We start from the raw sequence: 26,478 nt of genomic DNA, 5'->3' as shown, positions 1-26,478 counted from the left end.
TGTAAAAGGATGATCGAAGATCGATGAGGGCGCGTAAGAGTATACGGCGAAAATGCATGGCAACGAGAAGTGGAAGCGCATTCATAAGGTAATGTAAGAAGGGACGGCTATTTCCGGATGTGCGGCTTACCAAATATATGCGACGCCACTCGCCTTTACGACGTATATAGTTTCCCTCCGCGTTCGTCTCTCTTCCTGCCACCCGCACGTCCGCACGCCATTTTGGCGGACCTGGTCGGTCTCTCACGTTCATTAAGCGACCGCGCTCGCCGCGGATGCGAACGCATTTAAACAACTGTAATTGCGCGTTCAACTCTTGCGGTTCTCCCCTTGCGGTAAAAGCACACGCCAACGTTTCTACTTGCACTCGGACGCTGTCGTTTGATGAATTATTTCACTTACTAATGGCGGTTCATGTGTTTCATGCTTATCTCATAATATATAAACATATATTTAGATTCTTTGGAATGTTCAGAAATATTATTATAGAAATATATTTCAAAATAATAGAATTATATTTGAAAATATAATCTATATATTAATTGAAAAAATGTTTAGAATTATTTATTAAAAATAAAGATGTTTATTATATACAATTAAAAATATATATATGTATTATATATTTGCGCATTTTTTTAACATCCAGTTGAATTTGAAGTAGGAAATTATTGTCTTTTACGTTATATACAAATAAACGCCATTTTATCGGCAGAATGTAGCTTCTCGTGATAAACACAGTCTTACGAAATATAATGTCATTGATTAATTACATCCGTTTAAATTACGATGAATGCTCCAATTGAGAATTGAAAGTTCTAATAATCAATCAGAATATTTCAGATAACATTACGAGTAATTTTATAACTTGAAAATTCATTAATGCAACTATTGTGAAAAATACCATCGTAGTTTCAAATATAGCGCTTTAAATAAATTTGATATTATGCAATTTGCACATAAAAAGTCTCCTCGATATGGTATATATAACTAAATAAATATATCTAAAAATATTTGTTTAAATTAAAACTAATTAATGTTATTAATTAGTTTTAATTTAAACAATTAACTAATTAAATAAAAAATATTTCCTAATTAATAACATTTGACAGAAATAACATATAATAAAGTATATAAAATTTCATATTGACAGAGCTACAACTTAAAATCAGCTTTAACATTAAATATATACGTGATACATATGTGAGCTTAAATAGTTTCAATTCATTTACCTGTTATTTTATATACCCGCTTATTGCAATCTTTTATGCCTATTTAAAAATTAACAATAGAAAGAAATATAATAACATATATATATATTATATATTAACATTGATACGCTTTAGGTATTCGAATGGATTAGGGAAGCGGGTGTTTTTATACGAAATAATCATCGCGCGCAAATGCGTCTCCTTCTTTGTCATTTTTTTGTCAAAACCGTTTTCTTTATTTTGTAGAAAACTGCGTGATAAGTACACCAATAATCTTGCAATGTCGAAGTGTTGCCGATTTATATTGGAGGCAAGGCGGGGAGGATTGTTCGGAGACGACGACGGCTTTCGATCTTCATCAAACTCCTCGTCAAGATCCGAACAATCTCCCCGTCGACCCGTCGTGTGTTACATCGTTTGCCTTTCTTTTTTTTTCCTAGCAAGCCAGAGCAATGAACAACGAACATGTCTTTTTTTTCTTTTTTTCCCTATGTGATAGTGTGGTACGACTCTCTATAGTGTATAAAAAGAATTCCCTTTCACATCTCTCTCTCTCTCTCTCTCTCTCGCTCACAATCTCTCTCTCTCTCTTTCTCTCTCATTCTCACTCTCTCATCCTGCCATCCTGGCGCGCTCGAACAAACGTGACTCGCATTCGAAATTTGCAATTTCGCAAACGCGACGCGCCTCTCTCCGAGTGCGGCACGAATTCGCACGATCTTTCCTTTTCCTCTCTTTCTGTCTGCATCTTTTCTTCTTTCTCTTTGCTTTTCGCGACCAAACCATGCAAACTTTTTTTTTATTTCCTTAGAGATGAGATTTTTTTACTTTGTAAATCTTGATTTTCTTTCGTGTTACTCTCGGTAGAAGCGATCTACTACTTTAAACGACACTGTTCCTACGACATCGATCGATTACTTTGAAAAAAAAGGAGTCCTGATTTCCGCTATCTCTTTCTCTCTTATTTCTCTCGCTGTCTCTCACTCTCGCCCGCACTCGCGCATTGCCACAGTTTGTTGTTTGAACTTGCCGAACTCGACAAGCTCTGTCTTTTTTACTTCTGCCTTCGTCACACTTCTCCGCAACGCGCTTCTCTTTCTCTCGCTCGGATAATAACACTTTTGCACTCATAAGGAGAGCTCGTGACGTGCGATTCATCGATCCCTTACGTTTTTTTTTGTGAACATGGAACAATTGAATCGTATAAAAAAAAGAATCGCACGTTACGGGCTCCCTTCATCAGCACGCAACTGGAGGAGGGTTGATTGCAGGACGCAACGCACCTACGAACAATGACGAGACATCGTCCTTGATGTTGTCTTCGTTTGTTCGATACGATTCGCACTTTTGCATCCGTCAATCGGGTCATTCCGGAGGCTTTTCGTATGTCATAAAAGCGCGAAGTTTTTTGGATGTTATTAAAGAAACAAAAAAAAAACTGTCGAGATGGGATGACGACTGAACACGCTTTTTGCTTCGCGAATCGACTGATGGACGCAAGAATCGCGAATCGCGACGAATCGAACGGATTCAACGCCACGAATGATTGATTCAAGGGGAGGAAGAGGTAAGGGGAAAAAAAATTAGGATCAATTGGTCGAAAGACTTAAAGGGATGGATTTCGCGAGAGGGACAATGACGAAGCTCTCGACCTCCCTTCCACCGCGAGGGACTAGACACACATACCGATCTTATCAACAGTACAATTATAATTATACAGCTTAGAAACAAAAGCTTGAAAAGAGGGGGACCGCTTGCGACCCCTCTTTCGCTTGCAACCGCTCCGCTCCGCGTCGCAATTTCGTCGGAGGGAGGACGCGAGTTATTTTGGAACACCTTGGGAAATCACATTGCGCCTAATAAGATAAAAAGAGAGGGAGAGAGAGAGAAAGTCTCTTTATCCTTTCCGCCGTTAAACTCGCTGATAAGGGCGACGTTTATCCGAAACGGTGGACCGGCAAATGTTCCCCGACCGAACGCACAGCTCAACGTGACTAGATTAATCGGTAATTGCCGACTTGATCACACATCTCTCGATCTTGAACCTCGCGAGAACTGCAGATCGCTCGACCGATCGCGGCACGTCATTTAACTTTGAAGAACTCGTTGCAATCAAGATGGAGAAACGCGCGAAGTAAAATATAAACGATTTTTGATTCTTAAAATTAAAAAAAGTAATATAATTATTGAACGATTATTAATCAAAATATATTTATACACAATAATTAGATAGCTAATAACTAATATATATATTCTATTTATCTCGATTATTTAAATATAATAAAAATTAAATCGATCTTACAGAAACCTTCGATTTTATTCTCACGATCGATCTAATTGGTCAGTCGTCTCCGCTTTCGCATGCGTTTCCGATATTTTATCACTTTCTTGTTCGTGTTTTTACGATGAACTTTGAAGCATTGCGATTACGATTCGCCGTGGAACGTTTGCTGACGTCGTGAACCGGCGACGATATGACATGATCAAGCCAGCGCTTCGCGTTGCAATGAGATCGCTAAGAATGGAATCTTACTCGCGCGACGCTGAAAGTGCATATTTATTCGATAAGAGTTATTTACGAAATTTGCTCGACTCGATAACGATAACAAGTGACGTCCGATTTAAATATACTAATTAAAGAATTATATTTCTCTCTCTTTTTTTTTAACGCTTCGAAAGCTTTGGTTTGATAATTTAGTGAACTTTAACAACTTTAGCGCAACTTTGCTAAACAATTAAACTCTACGTAAGATAAAATTTTCGCTTTCAAATCGTTTAAAATAGCAATCTCTTTCGATGGTTGAGCTGTGGATTCGGGCGGAGATACAAAAGAATATTTTATCTCGTCGCTTTCTTTTTTCTCTCTCTCCCTCTCCCTCTCTCTTTCTCTCTCTCTCTTTCGTGTCGAAAGGCCACGATTATACTCATACGTCTCGCACCTCTCAAAATCCCAATTAACAAATTGCTAGATATATCACGATGTCCGATAGCGATAATAGTAATCGATAATAGCTCGCTAAAAATTTCACTTCGCCTAGAACTTATCGTCTAAAATATCTCGCGCTCGCGCGTCGTCGTTTTTTAAATTCAATCTATAATCGACGACGTCGCAAATTTAACCGAAAACTTGCACAGGACCCATCGAATTATACAACTTTTTTCTTGAATTCGTTCCCGTCGTTTCCTCTCTCCTTCCGTTTCGTCTCTCGTCCATAATCTCAAACGCGCGTATGCAAATACATCTTTTCTATTACGTATTAAAGAAACGAATGCGCGTATATGTGAGATGTGTAGTGAACGAGAAGATGAAACGAAGAGAGAGAGCGACATGGAGGTAAATTCGAAAAAAATAATAATAATTAAAAAAAAAGAGATATCAGACATTCTTTCCGATATTCCTTCTCGATCGCTTCGCTCCGCACGCGCTTTAATTAATTTTTTCTTTTTCTTTACGAATAAAATACGATTAAACCTCGTCGTCTAATATTGCATGCGCGTGTGAACACATTTTAAAGGTGAAACAGAAAGACGATATATTTCCTCCCTCGACTCGCGACACAGCGACTTAATGAATATGAAACGAAACAACGTCGCCGTGCGCACACAATTGCCCGGACACTTCTCTCTTTCTCTCTCTCTCTCAAAGATTACAATTTACAATTTCACTTTTCTTTCTCGCTTAGGAAGAGAATCTGTGTAACGATAATAATTAGAGGACCTCGCCGCCGTCTCTCGAGACACGTTACGGTTTGGATGCCGAATAATGTGGGCGAATTACTCGCGGGAGTGATTTGAGAAATTTTGTGCGCTTAACTAGAATCCGAAATCTATCCCGAAAGATCTAAGGGTGCCACAACCCGGTTTAATTCGGCATTTCCTCGGAAACGAAGCGGAAGCTCGCGAAATTATTCACGCCAACGAAGTGCACACGAGAGTTGATATTCGGCTCTACGCGCGCGGCAAACCTTCTCTTTGTCGCTTGTCTAGCGACAATTCTTCGAATATTTGCCACGCACGATCCGTAATCACAAAGGGAAATGTATAATTTCATTGCAATTTCTCCCTGCGTCGCGGACTCTTAAGAAATATAATAATAATTGGTGACTTCTCATGTGAAATAATCGAGTGATTCGCTCTGTCTCGAAATTGAGATTCGAAATTAACGAGGCGTTTTCGCTTTTTCGTTTTTTTCCCCCCGAAAATTAAATACAATTTCCCGACAATATAAAATATCGACGATATCTTAAAAGTAATCCCGATTCAATTTGTATTTTTAATTTGACGGTTCATTATAGATATAAGTCATCGATAAATTTATAAATCTATAAAATTGAAAATCTATCGTATCGATTTTTGCTAGAGTGAATTATGCTGAAATCTAAGTGCGATTTTTTATTTATTAGACTGCAAAGCAAGACATAAAACGCATCATCGAGCTCGAATCCTCATCCGAACAGAACTCGTCCTATTTTGTCAAAACTGAGGCCTTATCTATTTGAATAATAATAAAGATAGCGTTATGTCGGACACAGTGCGAGCCGTTCTGAAACGCGAAGGGGACGCACATTCTGATCGATTTATTATTATTTATTTTATTACGCACGCCGTACGCTTTGAACATAATTTGTCTATCTGTAAAATAAATATAAAAAAATGATCGTTCAATTCTTCCTCGATGCTTGAATATACTATGATTGATTATTAATTCATTATTCCCTCTCTTTTTCTCTTATATTTATCGATTATCTTACATCGATAATCTAAAAAGAGATAGACGAATGTAGCTATATATAAAAGCAAAAATTATTCAATTAGATAATATTTGCCATGGAATCGTTTATGCTCCAGCTCTCCTCATATTACAACCATGATTCTAAATTAAAGAAAAGGAACGTTTTAGCTAATTCAACACTGAGACGTCAGGAAAAAATCAATTTTTAATCCTTTCCAACTCGACTATCGCAGTTGCAATTTCGTAAATCTTATTTCATTGTAAGAACTTGCGCATTTATTTGTTGCATTCGCGTCAAATCGATATAATGCGATAATAGACTACAATTTTTTTCTCTAAACTATACATCGATACATCGAATTGACGCAAATGCAATATAAACGCGCCATCAAGATTAAAAATAAACTAATAAATTTATTTATTAGCGTCAACTAGAATCTTAATATTGTCAATTGCAAAATATATAGCATTCGAAGTAGAATATATTCGACGACTTAAACAATATATATACATATGCCAGAAGAATATACAATCTAAAGCGTGTGCGCGTCCCGTTACGGTTTCATACGGCCGGCCATCTCGTGTTTTTTAATGGTATGCGTGTTGTAACGTATGTTTGATGTTTTACTTTTAAATCGGTATGTAGCATATCGTTTTTTTTAGTCGTAATAAGTATATTGATATTGAACTACCTAGCCTAATATGTACAGAGTTTCCGTTTTCACTCTTGGCACTACATTATCCTCCTATATCTCCTTACACGCATACAACACAAACACGCGCGCGCGCGCGCACAAGTTCGCTCTTTCTCCCTTTTTTTTCCTCTCTCGACCCTGCAATTAGCCGCGCCTCTTGCGCGTCTTTCGTTCTACTCGTTCCGCACACGCGCGCTTGCATTTACTCGTACGCACGTCTGGTCTCGCACTCACGCAACGAACGATCATACAACAACTCGTGTCCTGTCCGTTCATTTCTTTTTTCTTCTTTTCTTCTCCACAACCACCATCGCGTGAAACCGCACTCGTCCCGTCCGGCCGTCGCGCAGCAGCCGTCCGTCGCGAATAAAATGTTATATTGGCAATAAATAATTTACTAAGTCTTTGTCGCGCGCGATGAACAAACCTCCGCGATGTCGAGAGCCTCCGTCGAGAGCTGGAAGAGGGTGATCCGGCGGATCCGCTTCGTCGCCGAGTCCATATGGTGGAGTCCATATGAAAGGAATCGCTAATAAACTCGTGTCTCCTCGAAGCGAAGCTTCTCGCCGTGTAATTCCCGGACAGGGGAGCTTCTTGTCTATCCAGGATAGGCCATCGCTTTGCGCCGCGCGTTGATAACGCCCCGTTTTTCACACTGGCTTTCGACCGCCTCCTTCGCTCTCGTCCTGCGCGCTTCTTCTTTCGATCCTCCTCTCTGATGCCGACGCTCGAAGCAACAATCGTAATCTTCGTGCCACCGCTTTGGAATAATTTGAGATCTAGGCTAGACACTGGCCGCGTGTGGAATTGCACAATGACGCGTCGGCGACGATGACGGTGGCGGCGCATCGACTCTCACTCAATGGAAAAGACAAAGAGAACAAAGGCGTGAATCAACGCACGGCGATTGAGCGCAGTCTCGATGACTGATTTGACTCTTCAGTCAATCACTATACCAGGAGCCGGCTTCTCTATATCTCCGCCGGCCCTCCTGTAGGCCACGAACGGATGACCCTCTCTCTCTCTATCTTTCTTTATAGAAGAACGCCGAAAGAACGATCCAACCTGGATACCATCGGCCGGGATATCATCTCCTCTCGCGTATATGCGATATTCGTTGCTGAACATGATGGAACGACCGATGGGATTCTTTGTTGACGTTTCTTCCGATAATCAGTCTTGAAGGGCATCGTCATTGTCGTTGCAGTTACACGAAGCGATCTTGAAAACCATTGCTCGTTCTCAGAATCGAACGCGACGATGCGACTGCGACTGCGACAATGACATCGAAGAAGGACGCCGCGGATCAGACCTTCTGATGGACTTGCTGCTGATGCTGTTGCTCTTGCCGGCTCTCATCGGTCTCGCAGGGCACCACGGTGATGTTGGACAGATTGCTACTGCTCAGATTACTGCTCATGTTACTATTGGACTCGGAATAACTGGAAAAGGGCGGTTTGCTGACCGGCACCGACGTCGACGACGGCGTCGTGTGGCTCGGGAACATCTTGAACATCGAGCGAGCGGTATTCAGCAACAAGTTGCTGCTGCTGGGGCTCTGACTTCGCGATATCCGATCGCCGGGCAGATCGAACAACCCCGTGTGGATGTGCTGGCTGCTACCGGGCGGCGGGGTCCGATAAGGCGGCGGACTCTCGCTGTCGAACACTGTGCGATTCGGAGGCGCCCGCACGCACTTTTGGTAAATCTCGCTCTCCTGGAAACGAGAAAGTTCATTAGTACAAAGGTCAGAGAATGACAGACTTATGTGATTCAAGATAATAGAACCTGGGTCGATGTCGAGGTTTGACGACATTTCTTCAGCTCTCGCGCTGGACGCGAGAAGATAAAAATGAAGTTTCTTGTATATTTTATTTAAATGGATAATGATTGAATGAATGAAAGGATGCAGAACTTTATTAAAAAGAAAATCTAATTCAAAAGCAGGTAGGTACTCAGGATATAGTATATATTAAAAGGATTCAAGATAGGAAGAGGAAAATATACTGAAGCTCTTTGAAGAACTATTTTATGCGAAATATGTAAATAGAAATTGGAAATAAATACCGCATTTTTTAAAACTGAGATATTATTTCGAGTAATCTTTCGCAATGCTAACAAAAAAAAAGACGAACAAATTCATCGTAAATGCTGAAAAGCGGAAAACAGCTGATTGATTTGAAGAAACTGCGCCCTTTGCTCTTACCTGCTCCGGGTTGCGGAGATGAAGATCCGAGTGCGCCCCGTATGGGTGTTCCTCGCCGTCCGGGAGCTCGAGTCGCGGCGGTAGATTGAGAGCGAGATCCTGCCGGACGCTGTCCGCGCGGATCGCGCGATCCCTCGCCGCGGCGATCATCACCTCCTGTATGTCGCGACGTCTCCTAGCTTCGCCGCCGCCTCCGCCTCCACCGCCCGCCGCACCGGCGGTCGGGTCATCTCCCGCCGATGCACCGCGTCCGCTGCTGCCGACCTCCATTCCTTGGCTCACCGACAGCATCTGCAAAGTCGACGATCGATTTTACGCCTTTGAAAAATGTCCAGGATACGATGGCGCGATATATCTGTTGTATCGTAGTAAAAATACTGCTATAAATAAATTTCCGATATTATTAGACCGCGTGAGATGTAAAAGAATATTATATACATACAATTGCTCTGCTTTTTACAGGAGAGATCGATTTTGCTCAGATTGTTATAAGATTATAATCAATTTTTGTTTTCATAAAAAATTAAAATTATTGAGAAATTTACATCATTTGAAGAAACTATAATATTAAAACGTATTGTTCCAAATTAGACAATCTAAATTATATTATTTGATTTTTTTCTATTCACATTTCATTCAACACCTGACAATCGTCCTTCATGCAGCATCGCGTCTTGTACTCGTGATTACTTTGTCGCTAATAGAGTTAAAAATAAGAGAAAAGGATAATTGTTCTCTTCGAAAATTTTACTTTATTCCGGCAATGGATATTTATATTTAAAAATACGATAAACTTGTTCGTTTCGCCTTAATAAGGCATATACACAGGGTGGTTGCTATTATTACTCGGCGTACTCCGATCATGTATACCCTGGACGATGTACAGCGGTGAATAAATTAGTGCAGAAAATGAAATTGTTCAACCATTCGATCAGGAAAGCGCCCATTACACGTGGATATAGACATTAGTATCGTGTCGTTGCACTCGGTTCACATAAACTTGCATATAAATCATACCATTATATCCGCCGGATTAATTTCTCTGTGACATCGACTATTCATACAATCCAATACTCGAATTTGATTCGTGATCCCTTCCATCGTATATGAAACGCACATTGCTTTAAACAAAAATTATATATGTAAACCTATGATAAATCTGCAATGCATTTTTAGATACGCGTTTATAAATATTTTAATGGAAACAAAAATAAATAATATTTGTTGGAGCAATATTTTAAATATAATTGACAGTATCAGAAGAATCGCTGAATGCTATATGCTTATGTAGTGCAGATATTCGTGAATTTAAAAATTCCACAAGACAATCTTTAGAGATTGCTTTCATAAATATTATTTAAAATTAACCAAGGTTTAATCGATTATATATACAGGGTGTCCGGTAATAGTCGCATCAACCGTCGTGTGCAGGTAGAGCTAGTTAAACCGAGTAGAAAAGTCCTCTACCATTTTGCGATATTCTCAATAATAAGAGAGAAATAAATTAAAGAAAATCAGCCAATTCGCGCGATGATAAGCGTGCGGCGAGAAGAGACAGCCCACTCTGGGGTCCAGAGTTAGCGCTACTCGTATGGAGTTACTGTCTTTTGTAAAGCGCTCCTCCCCGCTTCATCGCGCGTTTAGCAACCGTGTAACATTATACTGTTTCTTTTCGCCGCATGCTTAGTAACGACATAAAACTGGGCTGTCTCTTCTCGCCGTCGTCACGCGAACTGGCCGATCTTTATTAATTAATATCTCTCTTATTATTGAGAATATCGCAAAATGGTAGAGGACTTTTCTACTCGGTTTAACTAGCTCTACCTGCACACGACGGTTGATGCGACTATTACCGGACACCCTGTATATCCCTATACATATCTCCTCTTTCGGATTCCGTATATAATTCTATACATTTTACGATGTATAATTTTAGATTCTGTATATAATTCTTCGAATGGAATCCGATTCTCGGTAAAACTACAATTAACCGAATTCATTCGGATCGTTTTCCTTCCCTTCTAGCGAAAATTTCTTCGTTCGTTCCTTCAAACACCGAAATGGATCCGGTTTAAAACATCTGCTCACGCACGCACGCACGCACGCGTACGACACGCTCGTAAGAGGCGGGCCGAGAAACGTCACGTCGTGACAGTTGGAATGGCGAGGTTCACGGTACGCACCTCGAGAGATAGTATAAGACGAAGAGAAGGTCGTACGAGCTTCAAGTGCCGACGAACGGCGAAAGAACGGGGTCGCAAACATATATACTCAAGATCAGCGTGCTTTCGTTTTCGTTCGATGCGTCTTCGATCATTTCGCACATCTGCCCAATCGATCATAGATCGTAGCATCGATCGATCGCGTTCGCGACGAAAATCTCTGCCGCGTAAAATAAAATTCCAATCGCGATATTCATATAATATCAAATATATATTTCATATTTTTGATATATTTAATACTTTTTTTTAAATAAATTTCTCTACTTTAGTTTTTCGAAATGCAAATATATTTTTAAACATGCTATGTTATATATGTTGAATAAAACAAATAATTGGGTGTGTGAAGTTGACACCCCTATGTTATGCTATCATAGTTCTGTTAAGAGTTCTGAGTTATTTAGAACCATAGGAAGAGTTTTTGATCATTTTTAGAAATAGTTCCAGTCATTACGATAACGAAAATCAGTTTCAAAAAATAGGGGTGCCAACTTCACATTTTTTTACACATCGAGTTCCAATAGTTTTGAGCAGAGTTTCAAGGTTCTTTTAAATAATTATATAGTTCCTGATTATTTTTTGAAAGAGTTCTGCAATTTTTAGATAAAAAAACGTACCTTCACGTATGTCATACGTCGACTTGACATACGTCGCAAAATTTCTTTGTTGCCCGATGCCTCCCCGGGCCTCCTTTTCGTAGAAGTTTCGAAACACTTGCAGCATTCGCGTTATTTTTTTTCGTTCGCGACGCGCGGCGACGCCCGGGTTTTAGCTATCGCGATTACGATATTGGTACGTGCGACGCGATCGGATTTATACGATAATTAACCACCAAAGACGCTAATTAATACACTCGTCCTTTCGCGGACCGGCAAGAACCGCGCGACCGAAGAAGAGCACTGGAGGTGGAGCTAGACTGGCACTGCCAGGTTCGGGACGCGCAACGACCAACGACACGTCGCGACAAGTCGTAGTGGTGGGGCATTGTAAGAGACGCGACGCAACGTACGTGCGAGGTTCAGCGAATCACGTCGCGACTACATACCTCCACCACTACGACTGAGACTGCCAGGTTCGGAACGCGCAACGACCAACGACACGTCGCGACAAGTCGTAGTGGTGGGGCATTGTAAGAGACGCGACGCAACGTACGTGCGAGGTTCAGCGAATCACGTCGCGACTACATACCCCCATCACTACGACCTGGTGGGGGTCGCGACGTGATTCGCCGAGCTCCCACGTCGCGATCCCCACAATGCCCCACCACTACGACTCGGCGCGACGTATCGTTGCGCGTTCCGAACCTGGCAGTGCCAGTCTAGCTCCACCTCCAGTCCTCTTCTTCGGTCGCGCGCTTCTTGCCGGTCCGCGAAAGGACGAGTGTATTAATTAGCGTCTTTGGTGGTTAATTATTGTATAAATCCGATCGCGTCGCACGTACCAATATCGTAATCGCGATAGCTAAAACCCGGGCGTCGCCGCGCGTCGCGAACGAAAAAAAATAACGCGAGCGCAAGTGTTTCGAAACTTGTACGAGAAGGAGGCCCGGGGAGGCATCGGGCAACAAAGGAGCAACCGTGAGGTGAGTAAATTTAAATTGTTTAATAGTTACATAGTTCCTTATCATTTTTTGAAAGAGTTTTGCAATTTTTATAGAGATAAAAAAACATACTTTTAATATCGAAGATATCGAAATATCTTCGATATTGAAGGTACGTTTTTTTATCTAAAAATTGCAGAACTTTTTCAAAAAATAATCGGGAACTCTTAACAGAACTATGATAGCATAACATAGGGGTGCCAACTTCACACACCCCAAATAATTTGTCACAAATTTATAATACAATTCTTATCAATTGTCAATGCAACAAATATATAAAAAAATATTGGAAAAAATTATGTCCCACAAATCATTATTGACATTAGAACAATATATTCACAATTATATTATAAAAGAGTATGCATTATACATATAATAGGTATAACTTATAATATATGAAATATATTTTATCATAAATATATTTTCTATTATACACTGAGAGAATTTTCTCTTAGAATTTACCCTGAAAATCATGGTAAAATTAATCAAACATATTTTATATTTTGTGTTTATTGTAATAGATGTTATTATTTTTATTGTGATAAATATTAAAGAAGTTCTTATAAAATTCTTTCCATACCATATTGTTCCATGATTACCATAATTTTCCGGGTAAATTTTAAGAGAAAATTCTCTCTGTATATACCTACTTATAATAAGATATTTTTTTTTCTAAAAAAAAATTTGTACTATTAATTTTATATGCAAGTGCAAAGATCTCTAGACTGTATCTCTGGACCGAAGTATGCTTCTACTTGTATGGTTTGATTTTACGATAATTTGATTGCGATTTAACGAACAAGAGAGAGAGAGAAAAAAAGAGAGAGGAAGTCGCGAGCATTCGCCGACACGTGCGCGCGTTAACGACCGACGCGACGGTTCGGTCGGTCGCGTTAAAGCTTTAAAGGGGGTTTCAGCACCCCTCCGCTCGCGTTCTCGCGTTCGTCCGAGGCCGTCGAAAGGGAAAGCGGAAGAGGAACGCGGCGGCTGCGACGACAACAGAGCGAGGGTGTGCGGCGGAGACGGCAACGACAAGAGCGACTGACACACAGAGGGATGAATGTCCCATCCCGCGCCGCTTCGTGTACCATTCGTATCGATCGATTCGCGATGCAACATTACGCTCGCTCGTTACCGCTCGGTGTAACGCAGACGTGCATCCTTTGACGAAGATGTCTCGGATATTTTTTTCCCTCAGATTCGCGTTTCAAGCGCTCTTACATCTCCCGATGACTACATTTGTTTATTTGTTGCCATTACGTTTCTCAAAAGAAAAGTTATTCTGTTGAGAAATGTAAATAAGGATGGCATATAGAAGAAAATGACAAAAATCTGCTTCTATTTCAATGTATGTATATCCATTTCGATACAATATTAAAAGAGATGAGAATATATAGATTCTGATAATGCTCTTATGAAAAGCAGGGAATTGCGATTTAAAGAGAAAATTGTCGAAGCGTACGTCGAAACGAGAACCAATGTCATTCTTTGAGATAAAAGGATTTATTATATATATAGCGAATATATGTATATATGGTTTATATACATTCCCTCCATTTCACATTTTATACGAAGAGGAACATAGTTTAATAGCGGATTATTTGATTAGAGAATTATGTTCTATTGTATCACAGTCGATGTGACATATGACACATGTCATCCGAAAATTTATTAATGCTTAAAATGTTGATTTAGATTGCATCTCCATCCAATAATTCAAATCTGGCGAATATAGTGTGCAAAAAAGTGAAGAATTTCTCTCATCTCATTCCTCTCTTTAGTAAAGTAAAACAGATATCTGATAAAGTTTAAAAATATTTCAAAAAGTGTATCTGAATTTTCTTGGTTCTAAAGGATTGAATACAGAAATTGCTTTTATTTTTGCTTTAATTTTTAGTCGATTAATTTTATTACTTCATGTTTCCACACTTGCATAATGACTGAATAATTCGCGAAAGGAAGAAATACTCGTCTCTGAAAAAGAATGAGATATTTTTTGGAAAATATTTTGTGTGAAAAACAATCCGGACACAACGCGAGAACGAACGAAGATGAAAAAGAAGTATACGAGAGTGCGAGGTTGTTCGGTCGATCGATCGGAGATAGAGTTAGCCGGTGTTGGGGAAACGTGGTGTTATACAACCGACTTTACGGCCTTCCGAAAACCACGCTGGCACCCTGGTGGACCATAAAACCGTAGCTCGCGGTTGCAGCTCGCTCGAAACGTTACACACCGTCATTGCTCGGCTCGATTGAAATTGCAGTTTCAGAAAAGGGTAAACTTGGTCGGATCGATCGCTCTCGCTCGCGAGAGTATTGTATGCCCTGAGAAACTCGCTTTCCCGCTCCCCTCCACCCCGAGTCGCTGCCTCCCTAGGGGAGTGTGAACGTCAAAGTCGTCGGCGACAATGGAGCGATACTTCGACCAGGAGGCTTCGTCGGCGTACGTAACTTTGGAATACAAAGTTCAATTCTCGACGCTGCAGTCACGCGATCGATGAATCTCTGTATTGTCGGTTATTTTCGTCGCTCATATCGGAATACTAAAACGACGGATATCGAGATCGAAAGCGAAGACATATTTCGCAAGGAATTGATATCGATTGACCGCGCTAATGATAAATAATTGGCCTTTATTTCTTGACTAATAAATATGTATAATTTATTAGTAAAAAAATCAATTAGTTTATTATACTGTGATAATTTAAGTGAAAAAAATACTTATCTCCGAAAAAAATTTATTTCTTTTGGAAAATTTTTCAGGAGAAAGTATGATATATAGCGGTAGTAATAATAATAGAATAGTAGTAATAATAGTTTTCTTTCCTCATTTCTTCATGTCAGCTAATTTTTGACATATTTTTTACCAGAGACAATCTACCAAAAATATTTTCTTCCGGAAGATATTTATGAAAAAAATTATATTTGTGCGACGTTACTCGCATCGTTCGATCAATGTCTCGTGCTGACAAACAACGATTAATATATACATCAACCAATCGTATGTCACCGATAAAGCGTGTATAATTTTTGACGTTTTTGACATAAGCGCGTATTTTAAAGATTACGTAATCTCTGCGTCGCCGTCTTTAACTTTATCTCTTTCCATTGAAAATATTATGTTCAACACAGAGTGCGAATGCACTTCACTGTCTTCAGATATTTCGATATATAAAATATGTGCATAAAATTTATTAATGCAGCATGTATAATCGAATATAAATGAGAAATGGCAAAAATATAATTGCATGCAAACAATTAATAATTTAAAATGTATGACAAAGAAAAGAGAGAAAGAGAAAGAATTTTTTCAGATCAAACTTATTTTTCTCGTCGAATATCGAGGACTAAAATTGAACGTTCGTAGTCTCTCGCGTTACGTTCGCGTACGCAATTTTCCTATCGAAAGAACTTCCGGTGACGTTATATCGCGATCGATTCGTAGACATCTCTTTTACGACGGCGGGAGATAGTGATCCGACGATAAGCTGCAACTCGTGTAAGTCTTCCTTCTAACGTGCTCGTCACAGATACGTATATAAATCACATCGGATATAAATCGAATTCGGCGTGATTACATTTGCTCTTCTTTACATAGTTCGCGAAAACTCACGCACTTTTCAAATACTCGAACAATCTCCTTTTTACTCCAATATTATTTATCTGCATTAAAAAATTTTACTGTAAAATGAATAAATAGAGTCTAGATAGCAGTCTGCAATATTTCACGTTAAATTAGTCACGCATTGATCAATTGAAAATATCTTATCTTAATAATTATTGATTTAGTCTAATATCGCGTATACTACAAGAATGCAACAAATAATAATTTTGATTGTCAATTTGTAGAGTATCGAAAGTGTGTATTTGAAACTGCAGAATTTTTTAAAGAATCGTTTGTTCCCATATGCTTTCCAACATTGTTCTCGTTGTCGTTCTCGTCTTCTTCGTCGTCGTTGTCGTCGTCGTCGTTTGGTAAAACGTATCGATCGAAGAGAACGTACCACCCTGCATGAGGGCAATGCACCGGGGATATATCATGCACACGCTGTAAAGCGTTGCGACTATACTTTCACAGCACCTGCTACACCTTCGCGCGCGCACAAAGGTCGTTCTAAAAAAAAAAATCCTTCCAGAGCGCAAAACATCGATTTCCGAACGTCGTAATGAGAAATTCCATTCCACGTGGGATATTTAACGATTTTATATATAAAATGTGATCGTACTCTTACTAATACTTAATTTTAAAAAAATATGTACTCGCGCGTGAGATACGAATTTCTATAACACGCTAAAAATTACTGATAACGATTGTTTCACATTTATATTTCATACTTGTCTTTCATTTTAATTTTATAGCTTTTTCTGAGATAATAATTCCTACATCGATATTATCCTGTAAAATGTTAAAAATATTTCGCACTTTATCATTTAAATATTAGCCCTTATTAAATAATATCATCGTGATTATATATATATATATATATATATATATATATATATATATATAGTATATATATTCACAGCATTAATCTTTTATCTATGACACGTTAAATTATCTCCATGAAATTAATATATAAAAAAATTGACATATCTTTAAATTAAGCTCATAAGTTTTGGCACACCTTATATAATAAATGGTATTTGTAGTTGAAAGGATTATACATATATATACATATACATATATATATATATATATATATACATATATATAGATTAGATTTCCGAGATCTGTCGACTAGTGCTATTAGAGGTGCGGCTCTAATCTATCGCGCAACAGTATTTTGCCCACAATACGCGCGTAATCACGCTGCCAATTATTGTTAATTATCGCTCAAGGCCAGTAGACAGATCGGTAGTATCAATGCAATGTATTGCATCAGTCTCACTTCACATTCATGTAAATATTCGCGAATCGTCTTCTCGGTTCTCGCACGGTACATTCTTACGTCAACTACTTGACGTACTTTTTTCTTCTACCAAAAAAAATGTGATTGATGTATGTATTTATAAATAGTAAATATTAAGAAACACGCAAAGAAAAGATAAAGCGTATAATTGTAATTAATTATTCAATTTTGAAAAAAATATGTAAATGCAAAGATTCTGAATAAACGAATCTTTTGCTCAGAATAATGAACAGTATATATGTATAATATATATTTGAGAATATATGTATATCTGAGACAATGAAAATTGTTGAAATTTTATAGTCTTAAACATTTAACTTTTAATCTTTTTATAAATAATAATCAAGATAAAAACTTTAAAAACTGAGTCTTATTTTAAATCAAGATTAAATCAAAATCATAATCTAAGCAGTAGAGAGATTTCCCTTTATAACAACTAAAAAATAAAATAGCGCAATTAAAGTCGACATATTAGTTGAATTATGAAAATTAATAGAATGATCGATAGGCTATAATTCAAGTACTACGCTAATTGCTTATAACTCTGAAATTACCATAAATGTTCGCTTTATATTTTTTATTCTAATTTAATTACACAATTAGTAATTTAACATTTTACGTAATAGTATAATTGCATACATTTGCGAAGAGAGTATTTTTGTTATATTATAAATATATGAAAAAAATAAGTAACAAAAAAATATACGCTACATTCTATTAAATCTTCATAAATATCTGAAAAGTATAGCGCGTATATTTTTTATATTGTTTAGCAATGATAAGATAGAAGTTAAATGTAGAAATTAAGAAAAAAATAATGCAACTTTCCTACTGGATTAAGATTCGAGCTACGATTTCCTGATGGTTCATAAATTACGTCATATCCGACACACGTCACGTGATTAATTAGGGGGCGAAGAAATATCGTGGCTTTCATTAAGAGCTGCCGTGTCGCGGGACGATGTCGCGTTTGCACCTTCGTGTTTCACGCAATCTGCTCCCATTCGATGGAATCGCGAGCAAAAATTTTAACAGCGTGTGAGAATTAAGATGTGCAAGTTAAACCGATCGACTAATTTCTGATAATGATATTCGTAGTATTTCATATACATTTTTATAATTTAACGAGACACATGCGACTACGAGAGGCATTGCTATGAGACACATATATTATATACATACTCTTTATTAAAAGAGAGAGAGAGATATATTCTTAGAAATTATTATAAAGTCTGATCGGCTTTTTGGGTCATCACGTCTGGAGTTTTTATATAGAAAGAGTTAAACGCTATTGATCTTTCGCAGTAGTCTAAAGGGCGATGGTCAATGAGTAATTTATTAAACAAATTAGGATTCTTTCACTGCTATGTTCTACGAATTATTTTTGTATTACAAAGATTTAATAACTTTCTCTGACTTTCTATGAATACTTCGAAAATTCACAACGTTAATTTAATTTATTTCTTTTGGGAATTTATCGAAAAAATGTCGAGAAAACTGAAATTCTAGTAAGAAAATTAAATGTACATTAATTTTGTTAGATTCTTCGAAAAATAAGTTATATATACATACATTATTGTTGTATGTATAAAGCTGACGTCTTTTTTTATGTATAGAAACTTATGAATTATTAAAAATTCTAATGTGATAAGAAATGTGAACAATTTTTTAAACTATTTATATTGTCTGAAATATAATAAAAAATGATAGGGAAGGTCTCTCAAAATAAAATGAAATATTGCGTGAACTTGGTGGCTCAGTTTGCCCTGAGATAATTTCTTTGATTTAATGATCACTTCTTTAAACTATAGAGCTGTCGAAAATAAAGCTATAGAACTTGTATAATAGAACTGTAATAATTTATGAATTTGCATGAAATAATATAGCAGTTTTATACATGCACGTCACTATTATATGAAATTCCATTTTAAAAGTCTAAATTTAAAATAATCTTTTAATTTTGACACAGAGAAAATTTATTTTCTCTTCACTAAAAATCGCACAATGCGCTCTTTCCATATTTTCAATCAAAAACTGATTTAGAACACGAATTAGAAGGCACAAAAATAAAAATTTTCTAAATTTTTTTACGCATCCTCTCTCTCTTTCTCTGTTATTTATGACGTGAGTTACGAATTTCACAGAAAATATTCAAAGATATGTTCTTGCCTATTGCATGTAAGTGTCTCGACTTGACATAAATCGATTCTCAGTTCGAAGCATCATCGTACGCTGACGACAAACGGAGCGTATTAAAGAAACAACGTAAATATCCTTGACTTACGGCACTTTGCGAGCAAAAAAAAAAAAAAAAGAAGAAGAAATAGAAAGAGAAGAAGAGCGATAAAGGCAGTATCAGAACACTGCTTATGCCTCCCTTCGTGATCTGCAAATAATAGTCGGCTACTCTCATAGATGCGAGAGAAAAGAGGCGGAAGAGTTGGGGAACGAATATAAGGGGAACGAGCGATAAGAGACTCAATTGTTTCGACTACTTTCATACAAGTACGCGCACTTCTTCGGATTGAGAAAGACCTCCGAGACAAATAAAGACTTTGCGATACGGAGTGACGGCAAATCAGCGTACTATATAGCAAATATATCGAAGCAACTCTGTGAGTTGTCACTCAAATATAATGTACATGCAATAAGAATCGTTCCTTAATCAAGTTCCCTAAGATTATAAGCAATTCCATTTTAAATATAAAAGTTCTGTGCGTGAAAAATGTACCGAGTAAAATAAAGTTCTGTAAATATGTACGAAACATATTTTCTCTTCAGCAGTAAATCTAATAAAGTAAAATTGATTAAATTTTTAAAACTCGAAGTTTAAAACTACAATTATTAATATAGATACGTCATAGAAAGAATTGCTTAAAATTGCTATCAGATAATTATTTAATAATTATTACTACATATTCAATATTCATTAAATTTTATATTACTATATATTCAATATTCATTAAATTTTATATTACTATATATTCAATATTCATTTAATACATTTGTACGTATTATGTGAATATAGTGTATACAAATCTTTAATCGGTGGTTTTTACCCCTACATTTTCATTGCACTTTAAGGGCAAACGTTTCGTCATCCCGCCTATCGATCTCGACGAAGCGAATCGTATTTTATACAATACTTTGCCTTCGATACGGAGTGACTGTAAATCAACGCGCGCGCTTGACGTTCTGCGTTGTGAGCGAGCATAATAAAGCCCCGGGTACGCTGAGAGCTCGCGTTGACCCCGCAAAAGCGTTCGATCGTGGGAAAATTATCTGCAACGATTTTTAACATTTGAACAATGAACTATTCAGATTGTGCGTGTTTTTTATAGATACACGTTTCTATCAATTGATCGACGCACGCGAGGCGAAGTCGCGCTTCATTTACGACTTTACGATATCGATAAATAAATTTTCCCGACTATGATTCAGAATTTTCTTGCAAAATTCGTCTAATGCAATTTGTCCAATGCATTCTCGCTGAATGTGCGATACGCAGAAAAAATATATCTCTTCCTATACTTGTTCGTTCCGCTTCTCTCTTCGCGAAATTAAATTGAGAACATTTATTTGGTTTTGATTGGCATTGGATATCGATTACTGTTACCCATTATGTGTTAAAATAGGAAAACGTGGAGAAATATTCTGAGGTATTTCACTTAAGAGAAATATGAATATGCAGGGATACCACGCGTGCAGAACTTGATGATCTAACGGTTTCGTTTGCGGTACGAGCACTTATTCGCGATTACGTCAAATGATACACGAAGAGACAATCCTACACGCATGCATCAGATCTTTCGTGGGTTTCCCAATTTGCATGACGCCAATCCTGACATTGCCATATTTATAAAGTGACTAACTCCCGTTATGTTTGTATCAGCACAGAAAAGTGGCACACAAATTATGTCGCAGTTGCATATTCGTTATACGATATTCGTTATACTCTGTCATTTATCATTCAACGTATGTAATTCTCGTCTTCGCGTCAATAATTTCATTAATTTGTAGCAAAATTAATTAACCAGCAAAAAGAGAAAATAAAATGCACAATTGTATTTATAAAATTATTTTGTTTAGAGAATTAAGTTATATATATTATAATCTTAATCTTGCATAATATATATTCTGAATATATGCAGTATCATATATATTATTAAACATAATCTAATCTATACTAGTGTGACAAAATATTAGTTGCACAAAATATATATTTCCTCTCTCTATAAAAATAATTATATATTCTTATAATAAAAATTCTAAAAATATATAAATCCTTTGAGTTAGTGTTATTAAGCTAAAAATAAAACTAGCTATAATTCTATGAATAAAATATCGTCCAACAGTAAGTCGCAGAATTATTTCAGGATTTCGCGAATTCGTGGCAGAAATCGAACGACGGTAGCGTGTGTCACGTGCGTAAAAGTTCCGGAAACATTAGCGTCAGTGAATGTCGCGTGTGTGATTCGGCGACGCGCATCTATAGGGAATTAATTACGTGTGTCCGGCTAGACGCAGGTCAATAAGCTGAAACGAGATGGAGAGAGAGAGAGGCAGAAAAGCGCAAAACGTGACGCAATTCGCGCGTTCGAATAGGTGGAAGTGCATGAATATACGTGGGGGGACGGGGAATATATAGTATACATATATACGCACACTTATGCATTCTCGCCTGGGATTGCGTAGACGCTTCCCGTTTGACAGAGATAAGCGTTAACGAGGCCCGGATAATAGCGTCGGCGCACCGTCTAGACGCGATGATTGCGACATGTCCTTTAAAACGTTACGGCGCCACGACGCTTTTTAGGCCGCGATAAGCGGCGACCCGTTTCGATGCGAAAATCGCGATTTTTTTTTTCGAGGATACCGTTAGTATATTATTCTTCTAAATTCAGCTTGTGTCTTGAATCTGTGATATTTATATGTGTAAATACACCGCTCGATAATAACGAGATAATTTTTAATTGAATTTTATATACCTAATTAAAAAGGAAAAATCTTTTTCTTTTTCACGATAAACAAACCATTTTAATTACTATCATATTAATATAAATACCTCTTTTAAATTTGATTATATTTTTAGCATATTTCTTCTTTATAAATAGAACAGCTTCACTAAAGGAAGAAATTGGTATAGGCTTTTAGCCCTTTTGCTAATATTATGCCATCAAAATTAATTAGCGAATGAATATAAAAAATAATTATTTCTTTTAACAAGCGTTTCATATATTCTCTCTATCTCTCTCTAACGGTTTGTTAAATTAGAAAATAAACTGATTAAAAGATCGCGAGTTGCTCGAGGTTTTCTTTCCCGCGCGGCCGTTTACCGCGGAAAAGAATGTAAACGCGGATATGTAATTTTCTTCGTTTCCAAGCTTTTCACCGTTGTTGCACCACTGGCGAAGCGTCGCTTTATGGACGAGAAAATTATTCTACTGCTATGCTTTATGTCGACATGCGCGGAAACGCGTTTATTTTTTTCATATATATTCTTATGAACGGATTTTTCACACATCGAGGCGCGAAATACATCAATTTCAGGCTGAGAACAAGGCGCGTCGCGTTTCACGTTGCTTCGAATAGTTAATAAGGAAGGAGGAGTCGCTTGATTACAATTTGCGGGATACGCGTGAGATATTTTGCGTGCGTTAATGTGTTTTTTACGCAAGAACTGCGTCAGTGTAACGTTGTTTTTCTGACTCAGACAAAATTACGTAAAAACGTGAATTTTAAGATGAGAAAGTTTTTCGGTAGCGGATAATAGCGTTGAAAATTTTTGTCTCATCGTTCTCTTGAGCGAATCGTCGTAGAATTTGTAAATATTTTAGATTCTTTAATTATAAAGTCATGCATTTTTATTCAAATATTAAATTAATAGTATTGTTTCATGAATACTTGTATGATTTGATAGAATTAAAATAACTTAATTGTAGAATATAATTAATATAAGAAAATTCGCGATTCTTCCCATGAAGAGTTTGCCTAAAAATTTAACTCGCAAAGTTAAGATTTAATTTTTATATAATTATCTTTTGACTTAATTTTTTATAATTTTCTAAAAAATGGATGCTACTGAATTCTTGCAAATTCTACTTATATCTTATAGTACAGTTTGCATATATTATGTATACATAATAAGGATATCTTCATTGAAATTTGATCGTCCGTAGACGTATAGTAGTAGAGTGAGTCAGACACATTACGCAGAAATTGGTTTTAAAAATTCGAATAATTCGAAGTGTTTGTTCTCTACGACGAGTTTCTCGTGCGTCATAATGGTCTCTCTCTCTTGCCATCGACGAGAGATCCTTGAGAGATATATACATGCACAAATCTTTCGTCATCGGCAACAAGACATGCCAAACGTCACGATTATTTGCGACATTCGTTAAACGAGTAGCTTCATTCCTGGCCAAGTGAATGTTAATACGAAATTATGTTTCGCGCGTGCACAATATTAGTCTCATAATTTCGAAAATAAATTAGAATATCTTCCAATTTTCCTTAGAAAGTCTATTAAGCCTCGTCTACAATAGTCGCAAGGACTGTGTCGTATGTCGTATGAGCATGTCGTAGGAATACTTTTCCGGTCGTAAGGCTGTCGCAGTCGCAAGAGCCCTTGTCGCACAGAGTTGAGCCAAGTTCAACTTTCTGCGACTGCGACATCTGCGACAAGCATGTCGCATGAATCATTCAATCACAGCACAGTACATTGACCATATATAAAGATACTAAATTTAAAAATTAGGAATAAAGTTGCAGAAAAAGTAAAAATAATCGCTGCCGATCGTCCATCACGTCCATGTGGCTGCAGTCGACTTGACGTATCGCGAACAATCCTTGCGACTATTGTAGACATTCGACACGCTTACGATATGCGACAAATTTTTTGCGACACCACTACTTACGACACAGTCCTTGCGACTATTGTAGACGAGGCTTTACGATTATGTTCAAGATTCTCTTCCAACTATTGTATATTTTTTTAAAATAATGTTTAAATCATTTGATATATATATATATATATATATATATATATATATATCAAATGAATAGTATTGTTTAATCTTTAAGCTTCAACAAATTGACATTTTCCGAAATTTAGTATTTACCAAATTTAGTATTGACAGTGTTATGCAAATTTTGAAATAAAAATGCTTGACCGTACTCAAGATAAATTTTATATGATTATAAATTTAAAGCTTTGCTCGGACCGTGCTTTTTCTCTCAAGAATTATTACAGTTCTGATATTTATAGCGTAAACTTTTTAGTGTCCGTAATATTATTTCCAAATGAACGCTTTGAGCGCATATTACGAATTTTGATAAATTGCCAGACTTTTTTGCAGAGTTAATTAAACACTGCGAAACGTAATCGTTCAAAGAATATAATTTTTCTACAGTTCTAATGCCGTATAGCATTTAATCGAATAAAAGCTTGGCAGAGCTTATACGTGATATATAATGATAAATGTGTATATATTTAGATACTTAATGCGTAAATAATAATATTCAATGTTTAAATCGTTAATTAAATTATGAAATATTATATTTTTCTAGTTTTTCGTGAATTTTATATTTTATCAATTTTATTTAACATTTAATTGAGAGTATTTGCCAATATCTGTGATGCATCCACAAATATTCCCTTTTAATCGATTTGTGATTTCATTTATAGTAAATAGTATATTACGTGTCAAAAAAAAAAAAAAAAAAACAAAATCTTACACACATTTATTATTTAGATATTTAATTTATCAGACACGATGGGCTTCGTCAAATCATATCTTCCATACAGTGAGCATGAGATATGATCGAGCTAGTCACCCTTGCACAAGGAAGCACTCGTGTAAACGTTCTCGCTGTCGTTTCCCACGGCCCTCGTCCGAGCAGCCCAATAAAACAAAAAAAATCGTCGACTATTGACCTAATTTTCGATTTGAGCTAATATTTGCCAATTATGCGTAGGCGCGGCCATGTACAAGCATGGTTTTTTGTTACGGTGACAGCCGCGCCTGATACGCACATGGGGGATTTTTTTCGATCTATGTAATCTATTTAAAAGTAAAAACTATCTAAAAATAAAACGAAAAATATTGCATTCTTAATTTGTTTATCCCGTTCACGATTTATCCACGTGTTGGTTTAAAAAGTATGATATAGTTCCTGATAAACGGTAAATTTCTAAACAAATATATATTTCTAGGGATCTAATTAATCTAATTAAATTTTTATACAATCTACTTAATTGGACATTAATTTCCATTAATAACGCATAGTAAAATGTTAAGAAATTAATAATGATGATTTAATTCGCGATAATTTTAAGCGATTCCTATGATGAATCTAGTGTAATTTCTATGTATATATTCAGTTTGTTCCGAGCACAATTTCTTTTCAATTATTTTCACACAACGTTAATGTAAAAATTAATGAGTACATTGTTTAAATATGACAGTAATATGTTTTATTTTCCGTTTTAGACGGTTTTATTCGCGAACGGGTTTAAAAGCGATCCACTCATTGTGCAGTGTCTCCTACTTACAATTAGCGGTTAAATACGCGCATGCACTTACCATAAGTACGAATTATGCGTGCGGCGTGTCGAGCTACGAGCCGACGCATGTTAACGAGCATATCGTGCTCGCTATACTAACGAGCGTGATTAGAGCAACCGTTAGATCCGCTGTTCAACGAATCTCCGCCGAAACATTAGCGTTTTTCTGAGAAACGAGAGAGAGAAAGAACGCCCGATTTCAGAGTATCCTCATACTATAAAAATACGGAGAAAGTTTTCTATATTGTATATATTTTTACGCACAATATCACACGTTCTAAAAATTTATACGTTCCACAGATTCATCGTCGTTTGTGACGTGATCGTTTTGATCTATTTATT

At 36.9% G+C, this 26,478-nt stretch overlaps 1 protein-coding gene across 1 annotated transcript in view; it reads right to left on the bottom strand.

Annotated features, from left to right (window-relative positions):
• Nucleotides 1-1,410: 1,410 nt before the first annotated feature.
• The window catches only part of LOC145941842 (uncharacterized), a 71,735-nt gene continuing 46,667 nt past the window's right edge, over nucleotides 1,411-26,478 (bottom strand). The window contains exons 3-4 of the mRNA XM_083048187.1: nucleotides 8,842-9,132; nucleotides 1,411-8,352 (exon numbers count right to left, since the gene is read on the bottom strand). Coding sequence (XP_082904313.1) covers nucleotides 7,942-8,352; nucleotides 8,842-9,132 — 702 coding nt within the window. The 3' untranslated portion in view covers nucleotides 1,411-7,941. The remainder of the gene's footprint in view (nucleotides 8,353-8,841; nucleotides 9,133-26,478) is intronic.

Source organism: Prenolepis imparis, unplaced genomic scaffold (assembly GCF_030444845.1).
Source record: "Prenolepis imparis isolate NDT839.2.m4 unplaced genomic scaffold, iyPreImpa1.0 SCAF_10, whole genome shotgun sequence".
Lineage (NCBI taxonomy): Eukaryota > Metazoa > Arthropoda > Insecta > Hymenoptera > Formicidae > Prenolepis > Prenolepis imparis.
Note: the sequence above shows the minus strand (reverse complement) of the source record. Positions and strands in the feature narration are given on the sequence as shown.